The sequence below is a fragment of the Rhinolophus sinicus genome, chromosome 13 (assembly GCF_057876585.1).
Source record: "Rhinolophus sinicus isolate RSI-liver-muscle chromosome 13, RSI-T2T, whole genome shotgun sequence".
In the NCBI taxonomy this organism is placed as follows: Eukaryota; Metazoa; Chordata; class Mammalia; order Chiroptera; family Rhinolophidae; genus Rhinolophus; species Rhinolophus sinicus.
Genome location: NC_142513.1, coordinates 39,120,323 through 39,139,498, shown reverse-complemented (window position 1 = coordinate 39,139,498; position 19,176 = coordinate 39,120,323). Strand labels below are relative to the sequence as shown.

Genomic DNA, 19,176 nt, shown 5'->3' with positions numbered 1-19,176 from the left:
CCCACATCGGTCACGCCCACTTGAGGCCTAACTATAACCCCTCTCAGCCAGTGATAGGCCGCGCCCCATTCTCGTCCTGCTCCACCCACAGCTGGGCCCTGCGGGAACCCGCGGATCCCCGCCCTTGCCCAGACTCAACTCTGCCCAGACCATGGTTTCTGCACCTGTTTTTGCACATCCCCAGGCCTAAATCCCAGCTTTGTCCTGAATCCTAATCTAACTGTGCCCCTCCTTCCTCTTCTCATCCCTTGACCCCAAGATCCTCCCAAATTGTTTTTCTCTTGTCTTGCTTCAGTGGCTTTTCAGACTGAACAGGAGCTGCTGCCTAAAATAGCCGTTTAATTATTTAAGTATTCATTTGACTTAACCGTGTCATGGTAGTGCAGAGATGTATACTTGTAATTCTAATTTCTTCTCTAATACTAATACTTAGCTCTCCCTTAGAGTTGTTAGATTTAAATAAAATAGACTATGTAAAAGTGCTTAGACAGCTGCAAAGGACTAATACAAGTATTACCCTCACAAATTATTATCACTGATAAATATAAGCCCTTCTTAGTGTGTCTTATAGGTCTCTAATAGCATTGGTAGGTGTAGAATGATGAGATTCAGGACACACTACCCCAAAATACAGCACCTTGGCAGACTGAGTATTTTAAGCTGAAGGAGTTTGCAAAAACAGCAGAAGCAGGAACATCATTCAGAGCTTCCCCTGACCATTTTCCCCTGGGACAGGTCATAAAACCCTCATGTGAGAAGTGTCTTTCCTACACCCGGAGAAAAGAGCATCCTTATCTCCTAAGAACAAGCAGGCCTTGCTACCATATTTCCCTGAAAATAAAACCTAGCCGGACCATCAGCTCTAATGCAAAAATTAATGTAAGGCCCGGTCTTATTTTATATAAGACCCAGTCTTATATTATAGTAAAGTAAGACCGGGTCTTATATTAATTTTTGCTCCAAAAGATGCATTAGACCTGATGGTCCAGCTATGTCTTGTTTTGGGGGAAACAATTGGGTCTTATATTAATTTTTGCTCCAAAAGATGCATTAGAGCTAATGGTCTGGCTAAATCTTATTTTGGGGGAAACACAGTAGGTCTTCTCCAGTTTGCTACACTTACTGCATACTCCTTGACCTATCATATTCCTCCACAACTGCCCACTCTTCATCAAACCCAGCACAAAAACACTCAGATCTGTTCCTTTGGGTTTTCATTTCCCAATGAAGGCTCCCGTGTCATGCGTTGACTGAGGTCAGGCACATGTAAAACATAAATTTGTATGCTTTTCTTCTGTTCATCTGTCTTTGTCAGCTTAATTTTCAGACCCACCCAGGGACCCTATGAGTGTTGAGGAAAGCTTTTCCACCCCCTACAACAAAAAGCATTCAAATAAAGAACAAAGAACAGTCATTTGGCCAGAAAAGACTACAAACTAGTGTGCTTGAATGTTAACACTACACACTAAATTACCTTAATGAAGTAGCCAAAGTTAACCTCACCAGTAATAAGACAAATATAATATACTCCCTGGTAGTGCACTGAGAAAGACACAACATCAGTTTTATGGTATTTCTGCCAAAAATGTATGACTCTATGGGGGAGGAGTAAAGTTTCCTCTACCCCAAAGTTCTTTCAGTTGGTTTAATAATCAAAGAGACATGAGGCAGATTACCAAGTGAAAATAACCAAATTTAATACATACTTATGTATCAGAACCCCACATACATGCAAGAGTCAGAGACCCCACATGCATGACAGAGTCAAAGACAGAAAGGGAAAATGGGTATATAAGACATTCTCAATGAGCAGCGACAGCTGAACCCCAAAGTTTATTTTTGTATTTTTCACCTGGTCAGGCTTGGCCCTGTGCACTCCAGCTCAAAGGACCCAAAACCTGGCAAGCAGGCCCCAGTGGTCATCTGCTCTGGGCTTGGGCCGGCTCCTGGCCCCCACCTATACTCCCTACCGCATTCATTGGGCAGCGTGCACTGAATGGCACTTTGCTGCAACTTGCTGTTTCCAATAAAAGTTTCCGTGATTTAAAGAAAATAAAAAGACATTCTGAGATGGGGATAAGGTAAGGTGCTTTGGGTCTTCAAAGGGTCATTGCAAGGAGAATACATGTTTAGTAATTAGTAGTTTGCCCTGCGCTACAGATAGGTCAAAGGAAGTTATCTCTGATAATCTCTTATTATAGGCAAAGTCCCAATTCAAGTTCTTCTAGGTAGTTAAGGGAGGGGCAAAACAAAAAGTTTCTCTTGAGCCCACAGCTAAAGTTGCCTTTAACTCAAAACAATCCACATACCGCAGAGGCACAAAACGGAGTGGCTCTTTCTGAACCCCCCCAGTTCCCTCCTCAGAAACATCCCTGGAAGTTTCACATTCCAGAATTTGGGTTGATACGATCTATATCACATTAAACCAGTCTGTCTTGAGAAAAGGTCAGTTCAGTTAAAGAGTTACTTCTCATTTCGATGTGGTGATGCCGGTGGGCTCCCAAAGTTAAGCCTATGGTGCAAGCAATCAGGTATTTAGTAAGAGGCATCTCTATAAAACCAAAAGAAAACAAACGCTAATGACTGGAACAGCCTATATCCTTAGTTTGAGTGCTAAAGGTAGGCAGTTGAGATTTCTAGATGTGTCTCAAATCATCTTCAGTTGGAGTGAAGACACGCAGGTAAAGTCTGATAGATTCTCGTGGTCTGCAATTTGAATGTTTCTGGTGATCTTTCTGCAATAGGCAAGAAGATTGTCCATAGATGAGCTGTTGTGGTGATTTCTCTTAAGTCTATTATCAAGTTGTCCGACTTTAACTTGCATGGCCTTGGGAAAAGGGCAGTTTCAGTTCTCAAAGTTTCCAAGTCAAAGGATGAGAGAAAATTGGTAACATTAGTTTGGAAAGGCATAGGCAGATATTGGAGGGAACTAGAATTCAAGATCCGGTCAACAAGTAGAAAACCAACAAACAAATAAACAACAACCAGAAAAACAAGATAATAGCACTAGAATCTAATATCCACAAAGGTATATGGTAGTTTCTATTGAAACATAATTTTTCTCTGCAAAATCACCGTTTTTACCAGAGAGCCAAATTAAGATTAATTTATTTGCAAAATACATTTCAATAAACTTGGACTCATTATTTGTATAAGACGAGCAAGAATAATAATTAACCACATAGGCTCTTTTAAATCTGCTTTGCTGGAATTTTTCATAAGGAATCTTCAGAGTGAACTTTAAAAGGCCTCGAAAGGACAAAAAAGCCAAGGCAAGGACTTGCCTGCAATAGCTGTAGATTTGGTTGAGTTCCTCTTCTCAACCTCCCCAAAATATTCCGAGGTTCCTGCACCTGCCAGGAAGTAACATTCTTTACTCACCTGGTAAGGCTGCTGGGAGCCATGTAAGCAAGGTATCAGGCCTATGTCTCCTTAAGTCAATCTTAAAGCTATTTCGTCATATCTAAGTCTGCATGTCTTTCTCAAACATGACATTCCAGTCAAAGCTTTGATAATATAATTTCCAATTGTGTCCTGTAATAAGGCAACTAGATTCTTATTGAACTTATGCAAATAACAATATTGTCATGAAAATGAGGACACACTGAGAGTTTCCGACTTCTAGAGGGATCAAGTAGGGAAAACATGGCAAATGTTTCAATTCTGCTTACAAAGGTATAATTTACCAAACTGTAGATGGCTTTAGGAAAAAACTGTCCTTATGTCTGGGAAAAAAATGAAAGAATCAGCAATGTTTCTAACAAAGTCATAAAAATTGTAACCGTTCTCATCAGTCAGTCCTGTGTAATTAAAACTTCTTGTGCTCGAATCCAGTAGTTCCATTAGTTCTCTTGACTTTGCCTGATAATTGAAGATGATAGGGTCAATGATAATTTCAAGAAGTTTTCATGACTGTCCGTCATGGCTCACATGATTTGCTCAGTAAAGTGGGTACCTCAATCACTAGAGATTGTTGAAGGTACACCCCATTTCTAATAGGGAAATACATTTTCTAAGTTTCTTTGCCACTGTGAGGATACTAGCCTTTCACTAGAAGGCTTTAACCCATCCAGGACACATGTAAGAACATATTGATAATGGCAGGTGAATAAAGTCCAGCATAAATGTATTATGATGATGAAGGAATGCAAAAAAAAAAAGCAAGAAAAAGAAAAAAAAACTGGGGTTTGCCAAGGAGCCCAAAACCAAGGGGTTGTCTTGGGTTTCCCATAGCCTTATTCATTTAATTTACAGCCATTGTTTACCTTTACAATACACCCTTGAAACTTACCATCACTTATTTTATAACGCTTCCCATGCAATTTAACACACAAAATAAGCCTAATTAAAATTTCTCTTTTGTAAGGAGATAAAACAAATCTTTTGAGGTATTCCAGGGGCCCATCCAGGTCAAGGCTCTATTTACAATCTGAATTTGGGAAGTTTATCAAAATATATCAAAAAGTTTGGACATTTGACTAAATAGGACCATAAGTCATTATGAAGCAGTATTAATTATCCATTTAACCAGTGACAATAAAAGATTTCAAGGACAAATACAAGTTTACAAAATTGTTAGCAAAACTTAGTTCTTACCATGCAAGACATTGCTTTCCTAAGTAATAAAGGACCTGATTAGGACAACATAAAACACAGAAAATTATTTTTATAAAACTGGATGCTTGCTTTCCAGGCAGAAAACTTTTTCACAATATCAGTAGCAAACAAACAGGACAAAAAAAACCCCCCAAACTTTGTTCGTTTTAGCAGAGAGAGAAACCAAACTCCAATTTTACAACTGCTTACTTTTGATATTTAAATTCACTTACTTAAATTTATTTCAATCTTATTCAGCTTAACCATTCATGCAATTTCCTTTCTCAAGATTCCTTTTTCATTAACTTTCTTCAACTTTCAGTGTCCCTTTTAGTGTGTCTCTTGTTGTCTTACCCATTCAGAAATAATCAAGACAAAAATTATTCTATTTTCCTTAATGAAAACTCATCTCCATATCTCATGCCTTTTTTAAAGCCAAATATATCCTTTTCTTTTATAGTTGTTTTCCCAATTATTAATTTTTGTAGCTTTATTTACATATATCAGAATTCTTAACCTTTAAAAATCTTAATTTCTAGTGAAAACTAAAGAGTAAGCAATTGTGAACAGTTACAACAGTATACTTTTAGATTAATAAATTTATGAACACATTTTATAATTTCTAGAAATACGTATTTCCTCATAGCAGAAAAATTTTTAATGTGGCACAACATAGGTTTACTAATAGACCCAAATATCTTTAGTTTCTCTATAAGAAGCAAAAAGTAGATAAATCTATGTTGAGTAATTAATGTTTCAGTGTTTTATCTTATTTGGAAATGGTCCAGACATTCAATGAATATTCATCATTTAATTTAGCTAGGAAAATTTTAAAGTTTCAAGTTACCAACCAGATTTAGGAAACCATTTATGGTACACATATGTCAACATAAGAATGTCCAAACTTGTAAAAAATTCTTATGAGTTTATTTGAGCCAAACAGAGGCAGGTAGGCTCAGTGAGTAACTGACAGGCCCTCCTCGTAAGATCACAACGTACTCTGCTTTAATTCTGAGCTGTCCATACACATTTTTGATAAACAATCCCCCGATATAAGCTCACTTATGTGGGTTTGTTACTTGCAACCAAGAGACCAGTGAAGCAGCACTCTAAGGCAGGAATCATGTTGTCTCAACTTTGTATCCCATGTGTATAATATTGGTAGCCACAGTTGGGGTTTAAGTCATGCCTACTGAAAATGAGAGGTATTTATTCTGGTCCTAAAGAACAGGTTGAGTCCATTTAATTCGGAAGTTATAATCTAATTCATAATATACTTACCAAGTATCCAACAGTACCCAAAGGACTACTATAAATCCCAAACTGAACATAGAGATTTGCTGAATCTAACCTTAAACGGATCACTAAAGCCATGTCTGACAGCAACATGAAAGAAATACAAAGTTCATGAACTGGTTTCAGAAAAGCAAGCTTATGGAAGTTCAATTTCACTTCAACCTTTCACTCATGTAAGTACAGAGGGACACCCCTTGAATATGCAAGTTTACTTTTCCTCAAAGAATTATTTATTGCCTATTATTAGTGATTATATTTTACAGCAAAATTAAATTAAATGTATGCACTTTTCACAAACAAAAAATGGAAATCAAGGCATACATCAATTTATATGTTGAACCAAAGTTCTGGTTTTCAGAATTCAGCAGTCAATCATGATTCTGGTCCAGGACCACCAGTCCATGATTTTAAATAGTTGATGATCTTGTCAGTAATTGGAACAAAATCTTCTTTATACGTGACAATCGTTTCCACATAAAACCCTTTTGGAGGCTCAATTATTTCATTTATTGAGCCATCCTTTTCCTCTAATTCACCACCTTTAAAAAAAATGGAACACGTGAATTACTAATTTTTAACTTAAACAGCAGTGATTAAAATTATTAATAAAGTCTTATATATAAAATAAACTAAGGTAAGAACTACCCCCATCCCCATCACATTCCTGACACCACTTTCTGTAAATAAGAAAAATAAATAAAATGTAACTACATACACTGAAATGTTTTCAAACACTCAATATTGAACATGTGTACTTTCAAGTTATTGATAATCTTCATCACCAAATGTGATCTTCAGCACAGTTCTCACATCACAACTTTACTGAGATATATTTAACATATCATACAATTAACTCACTTAAAATATAACATTCAGTGGTTTTTAGTATGAGATCTGTGCAACCAGCACAACAATCAATTTTACAATATTTGCATCCACAAAAAGAAGCTCCATGCCCTTTAGTTGTCACTCCCCATCAAGTCCTCCCCTTCAGCGCCCGGAAACCACTACTCTACTACAAGTATCTATAGATTTCCAGCACATTTTAAAGGCTAAGGAATTTCCTTTTCCACCCAATCACTAGGAAAGTTTTAATACTCCTTGATTGGTAGAAGTGCTGAAACCGCTCGCCAAATGCGACGAGCACTAATGTTACAGAAGCATCACCTCTTTAAAATCACCGTCCAATGTCTTTGAAATTCCATCTCGAACCTTAAAGATTTTGCACATTCTGAGTATGGGGATGGCCTCATTTAACAAATAAACAAGATTAAGGTAAGAGGATTTAAAATGCAGTTCCTGGCAGATTCTATTATAACGAATGGCTCTAAACAACTGTTCCCGTTTTGCAAAATAAACTTCGGGCACATCGAAGCCTCCTGTATGACCCCTGGGTACGCCCTGACGGAAGGCTAAATGTCCGGTGAAAGGTCTTTCCGGAGAGCCGTACCTGCTGGCTTGCTCTGTTTCCGGCCGAAGAAAAACAAAGAGCCCAACAGGGTCCAGGTGCCCAATGCGTAGACCGCGGACATTCGCCGGTACCAAATCGTAGCCTGGTCAGGACGCATGGCGCCATACGGGGAGGCCTCGAACGTCAGACTCCAAGGCTACCGGGCTTCCCATCAGCTAGTCGCAGCCGCTGCCGCTACCTCCAATGGGGAGCTGGCCCCCGGCGCCGCTTCTTACGCTAGCCCCGATGCATCCTGGGTCTTGTAGTCCCGAAAGTTGCTCCGAGGATTGGACTCAGGTGTGGAGTTTGGGTAGGGTGGATTCTGGTACTTGCTGCGAACGCAATACGATACATACCAAATGATCTACCAAATGACAATTTCTCTGAGCTAACGTCTCACTTGCAAAATTATAACGCCTGCCTTAATAGTCTTCAGATGGTATCTGTAAAGGTTAATTCTATTCCTCCTTCAGCTCTCAGATTTGCGAAAACCTGTCTCATCCCGCAACTCATCTTCCCCATTTTCTTTTCTGGAACCCTGTCTGGGTGAGCCTTAGGACCCTCCACGTCAAAACTAATCCCTCCACTGTGCTCTGGGTCCCATTTCTTACTGCTTCCTCCAGGGCCTTTCCCATTAATTACGCTCTTTAACTCTCCCTCAGCCACCTCCCACAGTTTCATTTTTACCCTTCATACAAACGTACCCACATCTCAAACGCAAAAAATCTCCTTCGACTGTGTCCGCCTTCAGCTTTTCCTTATTCATACATTTATTTCTTCAAAGCATAAGCTACCTCTACTCCAATAGACCGAACAACTTGAGAGCAAAAGTGATGTACTTGGCATAAATGGGCACTCAGTAAATGCCATGTCCAGTAACTACTGTTCAGTCATAATCAAACTGGATTTCTAAAGCATTTGACACCACTGACCCCACCTGCTTCCTTTTATGGCTTCAAAAACATTTTCTTCGGTATGTCCACACTTCAGGGCTCTTTCTACAATTTCATCCAATAGAAATTGGTGTTTTGACATGCACAAAAATTAACTGAATGGATCATAGGCTGAAATGTAAAACTAAAACTACAAATCTAAAAGGAACCATAGGAGAAAAATCTTTGCCAACTTGGGATAAACAAAAATGTCTTCGAATACAAAAAGCATGAAACAAAACAAATATTGACAAATTGGGTATTTTCAAAATCAAAACTTTTGCTCTTCAAAAATCAAGGTTAAGAAATTGAAACAAGCCACAGAATATTCAAAATACACATATTTGACAAAGAACTTATATCAACAATTATATAAGGGCACTTACAACTCAATTATAAAAAGACAACCTAAATAAAAAGCAGGCAACAAACTTGAACACTTAGCAAAGGAAAATATGCAAATGACCAACGAGCCCAGGGACATCACTAGTACAGAAATGTAAATTAAAACCACAGCTAGACGCCATTCCACACCGATTAGAATGACTGAAAATTAGATTGAGAATACCAAGAGTTGTAAGGATTTGGACAATCAGAACTCTTAATGGTGGGAACAAAATGTCACCCCTTTGCAATACTGGCAGTTTTTGAAAAAGTTGAACTACACTTGCCGTATTCAGGCATTTCATTCCTGTTTACCCAAAAGAGATGAAAACAGTACAGCCACACAATGACATGTATATCTACAGAGCTTTATTCATAAGAGCCAAAAAATGGAAACAACCCAAATGTCCATCAACTAGTGAATGGATAAATGAAATGTGGTGTAATATACTGTTTGGCAATAAAAAGGAACTACTGATACATGCAAGTACATGAACGAATCTCAAATGTATTATGCTCAGTGAAAGCCAGACACAAGAGAAACCAGACATAAAATTCTAGAAGCAAACTAATCTATACTGGGAGAAAGCTGACCAGTAATTGCTTACAGTGGCCAGATGTGGACAAAGGGAAGGACTAAATGATGCCTGAGGAAACATGACGGACAATGGAACCATATGTTGATGGTGGTGGTTTCATCGGTATACACAATGTCAAAACTTACCGAATTGTACTTTAAATGGGTGCAGTTTATTGTATATAAATTATACCTCATAAAATTGTTTTTAAAAAAACATTAAAATTGGTATTCTGTTCCAAGCTTGCTTCTCTTCTCATCTTGAGCAACTTAAGTTATTTACTTTATATGCTAATGACTCATATCCACTCAATTCTCCTGAAAGCAAATCCATATTAATTACTGCCAACCTGCTGGCCATTTTCACGTACAACCGTAGTCCACAAGATCCTTAAACAAATAATGTCCAGGATTAAATTTTACAATGCTACACCCCAACAAGAAAGAAACTTCTTCCTTTTCCATAATTCAGAGGATGGAGACATCACCTGAGCCAGAAACTTGGACTCATCCTCTCTTCTAACATCCCATCTGTAATCTGTCTAAACACCTGCCTCTGTTCAGACCTCACTTGGATTCCAGCCTCCTCCTATCTATCCTGTGACTCTCCTAGTTATTAAAACCCATAACTCATCATTTCACATCCCAAGATAAATCAGAGGCTTTCCTTGCCTTTAAGATGGAGGTCAGCTTCATTCAGCACACGGGGCTCCAGTGTACCCCTCTTGAGATGGCTGCTCTCCACATAACACTAATCTCCACCTGCATACCCTATCTGGAAATAGCTAAGTTTTCTATATTAGGTCACCCAATGGTGCCACCCCTTCCCCCAGCACTGTAACTTATTGTCACTGGAGAGAACACCTGAGAGAGCTGGGTCTATCACATTCTTCTGTTAATTTGAGACAGGCCCAAGAAGGAAATTTCGGCCATGATCTGTATATAGTGTTAAACTGTATACACAGATTCACATACACTTCTACATGATGTATCTCATTTAAAAATTATGTCCAAAAAATAAGTATTCAATGGAAAAGGTGCAGAAAATAAAAGCCCTTGGCATCTAAAATGTAACTGTTTAACACGTTGATAAGATAGGAAATCCTCCCAGAATATAGAGCAGAGGCAAAAAGGCAGTACAATATAAATTCAAAAGATAGAGTACCAGAATCAATCCAAATGGTTCATCCATTTAATAGTTCGCAGATTTACTTTTCTACATAACATTCTAATAAATGATGTAATTTACTTCCAATTTTTTAATTGTTCGTCTTCCCTCACTAGAACATAAGCTCCATGAGGGCAGGAATATTTGTTTTATTGTCTACCTTCCCAGTGCCTAGAGGATTACACTGTGCATAGCAAATACTTAAGAATTATTTATTGAATGAAATAGTTGCTCCAAAGTTCTGAAAGAGAAAATTATTTGGGGCTTAGAATTTCAAACTCAACAAAGCTGTCAAATATGAAGACAGAATAGATTCAGTGAATTTTCTTCCATGTACTTTTTTTTTAGGAAAAATCATTTAAGATGGCAAAATGACTTAGGGAATAAAAGGAAAAGTAGAACTAACCCAGGAGTCCAAACAAAAAGAATCCTGGATGACAACTGTCATAGCAAATGGCCTATGTTTACAGAGATCATCAGTGACCTCTAAAGACTTCTCCATTGAACACAAGAAGAAGCTGGAATTCCTTAATAAATAGAGAACAAAATCTTCTCAAAAAACAAAAAGTAGAAACTCTAAGAGAAAACAACAGCAAATATAAAAAGTCATAATCCAAAAAGGAAGCAAACCAATCTATGGAATGCTAGAATGTAAGAAAAGAGACTGATTTTGTCATTAGGATTGTTGTCCTTTAAGTGAAATAGGGATTACTAGGACATCAAACCCCTGGAGAAAAATGTAATGTTACCTGACTAAAACGTGAATAATATTTACATTATTACAACTGCGTAAAATATCTTTATTAGTTTTCAACTTTCAGAATCAACTTTGCGACAAAAGACATAATTATAGTTATAGGTTGGAAGTAATTTTACCAACCTTGATAATATAAAAATAAAGGTATAGCTGATCAAAATTGAATGGTAAAAAGGTAGTAAAATCCTCATTCTTAAAAATCGGCATTGAGAGATACTGGCTAAAATTGACACATCAACAACAAAAAGCTTAAAAGGAAAGGTTAAAGCAGTTACCTCTGAAGAGTAGGTCTAGGCGTAGGGAGTAGAGGAAACTGTTATTTGTTATAAGCTCTTTAGGTTAAGATTTTTTGTGTGTTTTTTTTAACGTGCATATATTACACTTTGATTAAAAAGTAGTACCTGTTAAAGTTATTTTACTTGTGCCCAAGATAAATGTGTTGTCACTCTGTTAGAGCCACTTATGCCCATCAGTCACTCTTCTGTCTACCTGGGTTGGGCTGTTTACATGGAATGCACGGAATGTTATATGTGAGTTAGGGACAGTGCCACTCTAGACCATGCTACCTCAACAAAGTTTCACATTTTTCAAACTTTCCCTTCATCTGTTAACATTTAGACAGTAAATGAAGATTAAGTTCAAGAAATATCTCTTGGGAGAGTCGCTTAAAAAACACACACACCACAGAGAGACCTCAGGAAATCAAATTTGTATTAGCATTATTTTAGCCAGTGCTTTCTTCATCCAGATTTATTTCCCTTCTGGGACCTTCATAGTTTTCATCTAAGCAAATTGCCAAAACACATTACTTCTGATTTTATATAGACTATCAAGTTAGGATACAAAAAGCATTTACAAGTAAGTACCAAAACATTTATGACCTTATAATTTTATGATGCAAGAAAAGGGACACAGATAAGAAAAACAAATAAATTATAATCTAAAGAGTTACATACAACACTTCCTTTGATTATTTATTAAAATCCACAAGAAAAGTGAAAGGAATGTTAGTAAGCCTTTATAAACAATTGTGAACACAACTGACAGCGTTTTCTTCAATTTCCTGCTCACACCCCCAACTTAAGAGGCACTGGAGACAGCCAGCTTCTTCAAATGATCCATGAACACCTGCAAGCTAACGTCGTCAGTTAGGATGGGTGCTCCCGTTTCCTGAAATTTAATGATAAAAATTTACTAGCAGGTATCTTAAAAACTGTTTAGAATTCATGAGTTATTAAGGACTCAGAAAATTCACAAGTGTTGTTCAATTCAGAACATTCACACGTATTGTCCCTTCTGCTGTGAGTACTCCTGCCAACCCCATCCTCTGCCTAGCTAACGAATTATTTCAACTGAAGCCTAATTCCTCACAAAACCCTTCACTGACCCACTGAGCTCAGGCCATCCCTGCCACTAGACAGTTCTGAGCATATCCTCTTCTACTTCCCCAATCTCCACAGTTCAAAGGGTTCATCCAGAGTCTGGCTCCCCACCAGGTACAAGCTCCTAGAGGCCCGCACACCCTGCCTCGCATCTTCCCCCCACTCTGTCACAGCACCTAGCCAGGTGCTCTTAAATGCTCTGCTTACAACAGAAGCTTGATAATGGCATATTCACAAATGAGTGAAACATATCTCCACTGAACAGATGGGTATTTGTACTATAGGAAAATGCTTATGATTTATATAATGTTAAGGGAAAGAACTGAACAAAAATCTTGACTTCTCAAATTTGTAAAAATTTTTTTAAAAAGTAAAGAAAGAAAAAGATGTACATGACATACACATTTTATATTGCCTAGCAAGATGCCACAAGTAGTTAACTCTAGATAGCTGCACTATACGTAATTTTAATTTTTTCTTACTCTTTTTTTACATATTAAAATTTCCTAAAATAAAATTATACTACTATAATTAGGAAAATGCAAGCATGATTTAAAATTTTATAAGAAGACTTCTGGGAGGAAGGAGTAGATGTACTTTTTCTTATTTTTTCACTAGATACAACTAAAAACCCTGGACATTTTATATAAAACAAACATAAGAAGATTCTGAAAAGTAGAGAGAAGATAGCAGACAAACTAGGGAACCTGGGGTCCAAGGAGAAACACAGTGTTGAGTTCCCTGGGTTTTCTTTATGCCTCACATATCCCAGACTTGGAGCTAAAGAAGCTGACAAATGGTCACTGAGCATAGACAAAAACAACAAAAGCCCACTTTCTCGAGCCAAAGAATCAGGACAGCCCAGAAAGACAGTAACAAGGGACCCCAACAAACCCATCAGGGCCGCATCAGAGAAGCCCAAGTATAGTGCCAGGAATGTCATCCCCAGTAGTCAGTAAGAAGTCACCTAACCCCTACAGTATCAGTAGAGACCCTTAGGGGAGGCAGTAATAAGATGTCCCTCCCCCACCCACAGTGGGCAGGGGATGATGTCAGAGGAGATCTAGGGGAGACGCAGCACTTTCACCTCCACCCAGCAGTAATAAGGCAATCTCCACAGCAGGATCAGTGGAAACTAGTAGGGAGCTGGAATCCCCATCCCCACCCAGCAATAACAAGGAATCACCCCCAACCTCAGGTGTCAATAGAAGCCAATGGAAAATCAGGACTTCTATTTCCATCTGGCAGTAGTAAAACAATGTCTTCCCCTGCTGTGCCCCTCCCCTGCCAGAGCTGCATGACAAAAAGCCAACTAAAACAGCAAATTTAAATATTATAGATCCAGAAACTGATAACACATGAAAATGCCCATGTTTCAATAAAAAAACACTTGTCATACTAAGAGCCAACATCTCAAAGTAAATGAAAAAAGAGTCAAGATGTTAACACCATGTTGACAACAATGTTAGAATTATCTGACAAAGACCTTAAAGCAGCCACAATAAAAATGCTTCAATGAGCAATTATGAACACACCTAAAATAAATGAAAAAATACAAAGCCTCAACAAAGAAAAACAAAGTCTCAGGAAAGAAGTGGAAGACATAAAAAAGAACCAAATGAAAGTTTTAAAACTAAAATATATAGCAACAAATAAAAAGATCAGTGTATAAGCTCAACAGCAGAAAGGGAACACAGAAAATCAGTAAACTGGAAGATAAAATAATAGAAATTACCCAACTGAAGAACAGAAAGAAAATAGATGGAAAAAAGAACGTGCAGGGCCTCTGGGAAGTGTAGAAGTACAAAAGACCTAACATTCGTGTCACTGGTGTCCGAGTGAGAAAAGAAAAGGAGGGCAGGATGAAAAAGTATTCAAAGAAATAATGGCTGAAAACTACCCAATTCTGGCAAGAAACAAAGTATACAGAATCAAGAAGATGAGTAAATTCCAAAGAAATCCACACCAAAACACGATACTTTAACTTTTGAAAACTAACAACAAAGAAAAGAATCTTAAAAGCAGCCAGAAAAAAATGATACCTCATCCACAGGGGAAAAACAGTAAGAATGATAATAAATTTCCATACAGACCACAGAGGCCAGAAAAACGGCAAAATATTTCTTAACTGCCTAAAAAAAAAGAATGTCACTACCGTGTTTCCCCGAAATTAAGACCTAACTGGAAAATAAGCCCTAGCATGATTTTTCAGGATGACATCCCCTAAGCATAAGCCCTAATGCGTCTTTTGGAGCAAAAATTAATATAAGACAGGGTCTTATTTTTGGGGAAATCAAGAATCTCAAATGAAGGAAAACTAAGAATCAGTCTATCACCAGTAGACCTATCCTCAAAAAATGGCTCAAGGAAAACTCTAAACAGAAAGGAAATGATAAAAGAAGGAAACTTGGAGTACCAAGAAAGAATAAAGAACAAAGTAAGCGAAAATATAGATAAATGTAATAGGCTTCCCATCTTCTTTTGAGATTTATAAATTGTTTCATTGAGAAACAATTGGTTGAAGGAAAAACTATAACTCATGTATGTAGAGGAAATATTTAACACAATTATAAAAGAAGCCGGGTAAAGGGACATAAAGGGGTGGTAAGTATATCTCACTTTGTATACCTCACTTGTACTGGTCAAAATAACAATACCACTGGTGATTCTGAGACTCTGCCCCACACAACTTATAGTCCAGCCAAGTGGCTTCCAGTGGCTTTTCCATCCAAACGGCCTTGTCTTGGCTCCTGCTGCACTTTCCTAAAATCTCTCAAAGATTCACAAATCCCAAACAAGCAGCATCTGGCCTCGGCGTGCCCCACACCTCTTGCTAAGCAGCCCCAAGCCTGGCTCTAGGGGTAGCCAGTGTTGGTCTGCAAGTTAGCCTCTCAGAGGCACCTCCAAGCACAGCATAGGTGGAAGACATCTGCAGATCACTCTGTGGCTCATACCAACTGGCCTCATGGGGCAGGACACAGGCAGAAGCTGAACTTGGCCTGTGGCGGGCACTTCCCAGGAGGCCCCAGGGCCTGCATGCCTAGTGAGCACCACTCAGCTACCTCCACAGATGATACACCCAAAGAGCCAACTGGGCAGGTACCAGAGCCCCGCTAAAGCAAATCCAGCTCCGTTGGATCAGCCCCTGCACAATAGCTCCTCCATTGGAGTCAAGACCAGTCCTCACCACGAATCAGCCTGAGTGTCAATCCCTCCCATTGATGTGCAAACAGCCACCAATGCTCAGCTACAACAGAAGGGCACACACAACACATACAAGGGACACACATGGATCACCTAGCTCAGGTGACCAGGAAGACTGCACCACGGGGCGCCACAGCACACCTACCACACAAGCCCAGTCTACGAAGGCCAAGAGACATAGCAGTCCTGCCTAATATATACAAACAAACATAGGGAGGCAGCCAAAATGGGGACACAAAAAAATATGTCCCAAATGAAAGAACAGAACAAAGCTCCAGAAAAAGAACTAAACAAAATAGAGACAATCTACCAGATGCAGAGTTCATAACACTGGTTATAAGGATGCTCAGTCATCTCAGGGAGAACTTCAACAAAGAATAGGAAACATAAAAATGGAGACAGAAAACATATAAAAGAATCAGTCAGAAATGAAGAATACAATAACTGAAATAAAAAATACATTACAGGGAACCAACAGTAGATTATATGAAGCATAGGATCGAATCAGTTATTTAGAAGATAGGCAGCAGAAAACACCCAATCAGAACAGCAAAAATAATTCAAAAAAATGAGGATGCCTTATTCCCCCGAAAATAAGACCTAGCTGGACCATCAGCTCTAATGTGTCTTTTGGAGCAAAAAGTAATAAGACTTTAATAAGACTGGGTCTTATAGTAAAATAAGGCTGGTTCTTACATAAAACTTGGTGTTATATTATAGTAAAATAAAACCGGGTCTTATATTAATTTTTGCTCCAAAAGATGCATTAGAACTGATTGTCTGGCTAGGTCTCATTTTCAGGGAAACATGGTATATACAATGGAATATTACTCAGCCATAAAAAAGGATGAAATCTTGCCATCTGCAACAACATGGATGGACCTAGAGGGTAGTGTGCTGACCAGAGTAAGTCAGAGAAAGACAAATGCCATACGGTTTCACTTACATGTAGAATCTAAAGAACAAAATAAATGAACAAAACAGAAACAAACTCATAGATACAGGGAACATGTTGATGGTTGCCAGAGGGGGTCGGGGGGAGGATAAGGCAGTGGGCGAAAACGGTGAAGAGATTAAGTACAAACTGGCAGTTACAAAAGAGTCATGGGAATGTTAAGTATAGCTATATATAAGGAATACAGTCAAGAATGGTGTAATAGTGACGTATGTTATCAGATATGTACTAGATTTATTGGGGTGATCACTTTGTAAGTTATATGAATGTCTAATGCCTATGTTGTATGCCTGAAACTAATATAATATTGCATGTCAACTGTAATTGAAAATTTTAAAAATTATTAAAAAAATAAAAATGCAAAAAAAAAAGAACAAAATAAATGAACAAACAAAACAGAAACAGACTCATAGATGCAGGGAACAAGCTGATGGTTGCCAGATGGGAAAGGGGGTTGTGGGGCAGGGTGGAAAAGGTGAAGTGATTAAGAAGCACAAATTGGTAGTTATGAAATAGTCACGGGTATATAAAGTAAAGACCAGGGAATATAGTCAATAATATGGTAAGAACTATGAATAGTGCCAGGTGAGTACTAGGCTATTCAGGGAATAACTTTGTAAATTATATAAATGTCCAATCACTATGCTATATACTTGAAACTAATATAAAATAATACTGAATGTCATCAATTGTAATTGAAAAATTTTTAAAAGAGGGGGAAAGATGAAGGGGAATAAGGGATTAAAAACAAAGAAAATACCAGTAAACTGAGAAGCTATGCATATATTAATGCTCTACACTCTAGAGCAACCAGAGGTAACCACTAAAAAAAGCTTCAGAGAGAGACACACGCAAAAACACTATAAACAAGTTAAAACGGAATTCTAAAAAATGTGCAAGTAATTCACAGGAAGGCAGTAAAGACAAAACAAACAGAAAACAAAAAAATAAAATGGCAGACTTAAGCTCTAATACATCAATAATTACATTAAATACTCAAATAAATAGTCCAAATACATCAATTATAAGAGTTCAGTAGAGTAGATTAAAAACCATAACACAAGTATGTGCTATCTATAAGACATTCACTTCAAATATAATGATAGAAACAGACTGAAAATTAAGGGATGGAAAGAGCTATATCATGCAAACAGAACTACCAGAAACAGATGGAGACATTACATAATGAATGATATAAGGTCAACCCACCAAGACATAGCAATCCTAAATGTGTATGCAACAAACAACAGAACTGCAAAATAATGTGAACTAAAACTGATAGAACTCAAAAGAAAAATAGATAAACTCACAACTAGAGTCGGAAACTTCAACACCCTCTCTCAACAAGTGACAGAACTGGACAGATAAATCAGCACAGATATATAAGAATTATTAACTCACATTATTAACTCACAGAATTTAATTAACATTTATAGAACACTCTATCCAACAACAGCATACTACACATTCAAGTGACATTGGAACATACGCCAAGATAGATCATATCCTAGGCCACAAAACAAACTTCAATAAATTTATAAGAATTGAAATCATACCAAGTGTATTCTCCAACCACAATGGAATCAAAATAGAAATTAGTAACAGATAATAAGAAAATCTCCAAATACTTGGAAACTAAGCAACACTTCTAATCTATGAGTCAAGGAGGAACTCTCCAGGGAATTTTTAAAAGCTGTATCAAATTGAACGAGAATGAAAATAAAACACATCAAAGCCTGTGGGACATAGCCAAAGCAATGCCAAGAAGGTAATAGCACTAAATGCATACACTGGAGAAGAGGAAAGTCTCAAATCAATATAATCTAAGCCCCCACTTTAAGAACTTAGAAATTAGTAATATAAACCTAAAGCAAGCAGAAAGAAGAAAATAATAAAGTTTGGAGCAGAAATCAATAAAATTAAAAATAGACACTAGAACAAGAAAAAGAAATAAAAGGTATTCATATTGTAAAGGAAGAAATAAACGCTCACTATTTGCAGATGACATGCTTGCCTATGCTGAAAATCCCAAGGAATCTACAAAAAAACTCCCAGAATAAGTGACTCAGAAAGGTCACAGGATACAAGATAAATACACAAAAATCAATTGTATTTCTATGTACTAGAAATGAACACTTGGGCACTAAAATTAAAATTACAATACCATTAACAATCACTAAAACAAAAAACTAGTAAAAATATACAACACTGAAGAAATCAAAACAGATTTAATCAACAGAAAGACATACTGAGTTCATGGATTAGAAGGCTCAATATAGTAAAGATGTGAATTCTCTCCAACTGAGAGAGGTTTAATGCAATTATATCAAAATCCCAAAAAGATTTTTTTTAAATATAGACAAGATTATTCTAAACTTCATATGTAAAAGCAAAGGAACTAGGATAGCTAAGACAATTTTGAAAAAGAAGAACAAAATGGGAGAAATCAGTCTATCTGATTTCACGACAGCTACG

At 37.5% G+C, this 19,176-nt stretch overlaps 2 protein-coding genes across 2 annotated transcripts in view; both read right to left on the bottom strand.

Moving 5' to 3' along the window:
• Positions 1–6,099: 6,099 nt before the first annotated feature.
• SMIM26 (small integral membrane protein 26) lies at positions 6,100–8,426 on the bottom strand. The gene is made up of 2 exons (XM_074317626.2): positions 7,343–8,426; positions 6,100–6,431 (listed from the first exon to the last, which is right to left on the bottom strand). The coding sequence occupies exons 1-2, from the start codon at positions 7,458–7,460 to the stop codon at positions 6,265–6,267; spliced, it is 285 nt and encodes a 94-aa protein (XP_074173727.2). The 5' UTR covers positions 7,461–8,426; the 3' UTR covers positions 6,100–6,264.
• A 3,428-nt stretch (positions 8,427–11,854) lies between these two features.
• Positions 11,855–19,176, bottom strand: part of SEC23B (SEC23 homolog B, COPII component) — a 45,478-nt gene continuing 38,156 nt past the window's right edge. The window contains exon 20 of the mRNA XM_074317625.2: positions 11,855–12,330. Within this exon, the coding sequence (XP_074173726.2) occupies positions 12,241–12,330 (90 nt within the window). The 3' untranslated portion in view covers positions 11,855–12,240. The remainder of the gene's footprint in view (positions 12,331–19,176) is intronic.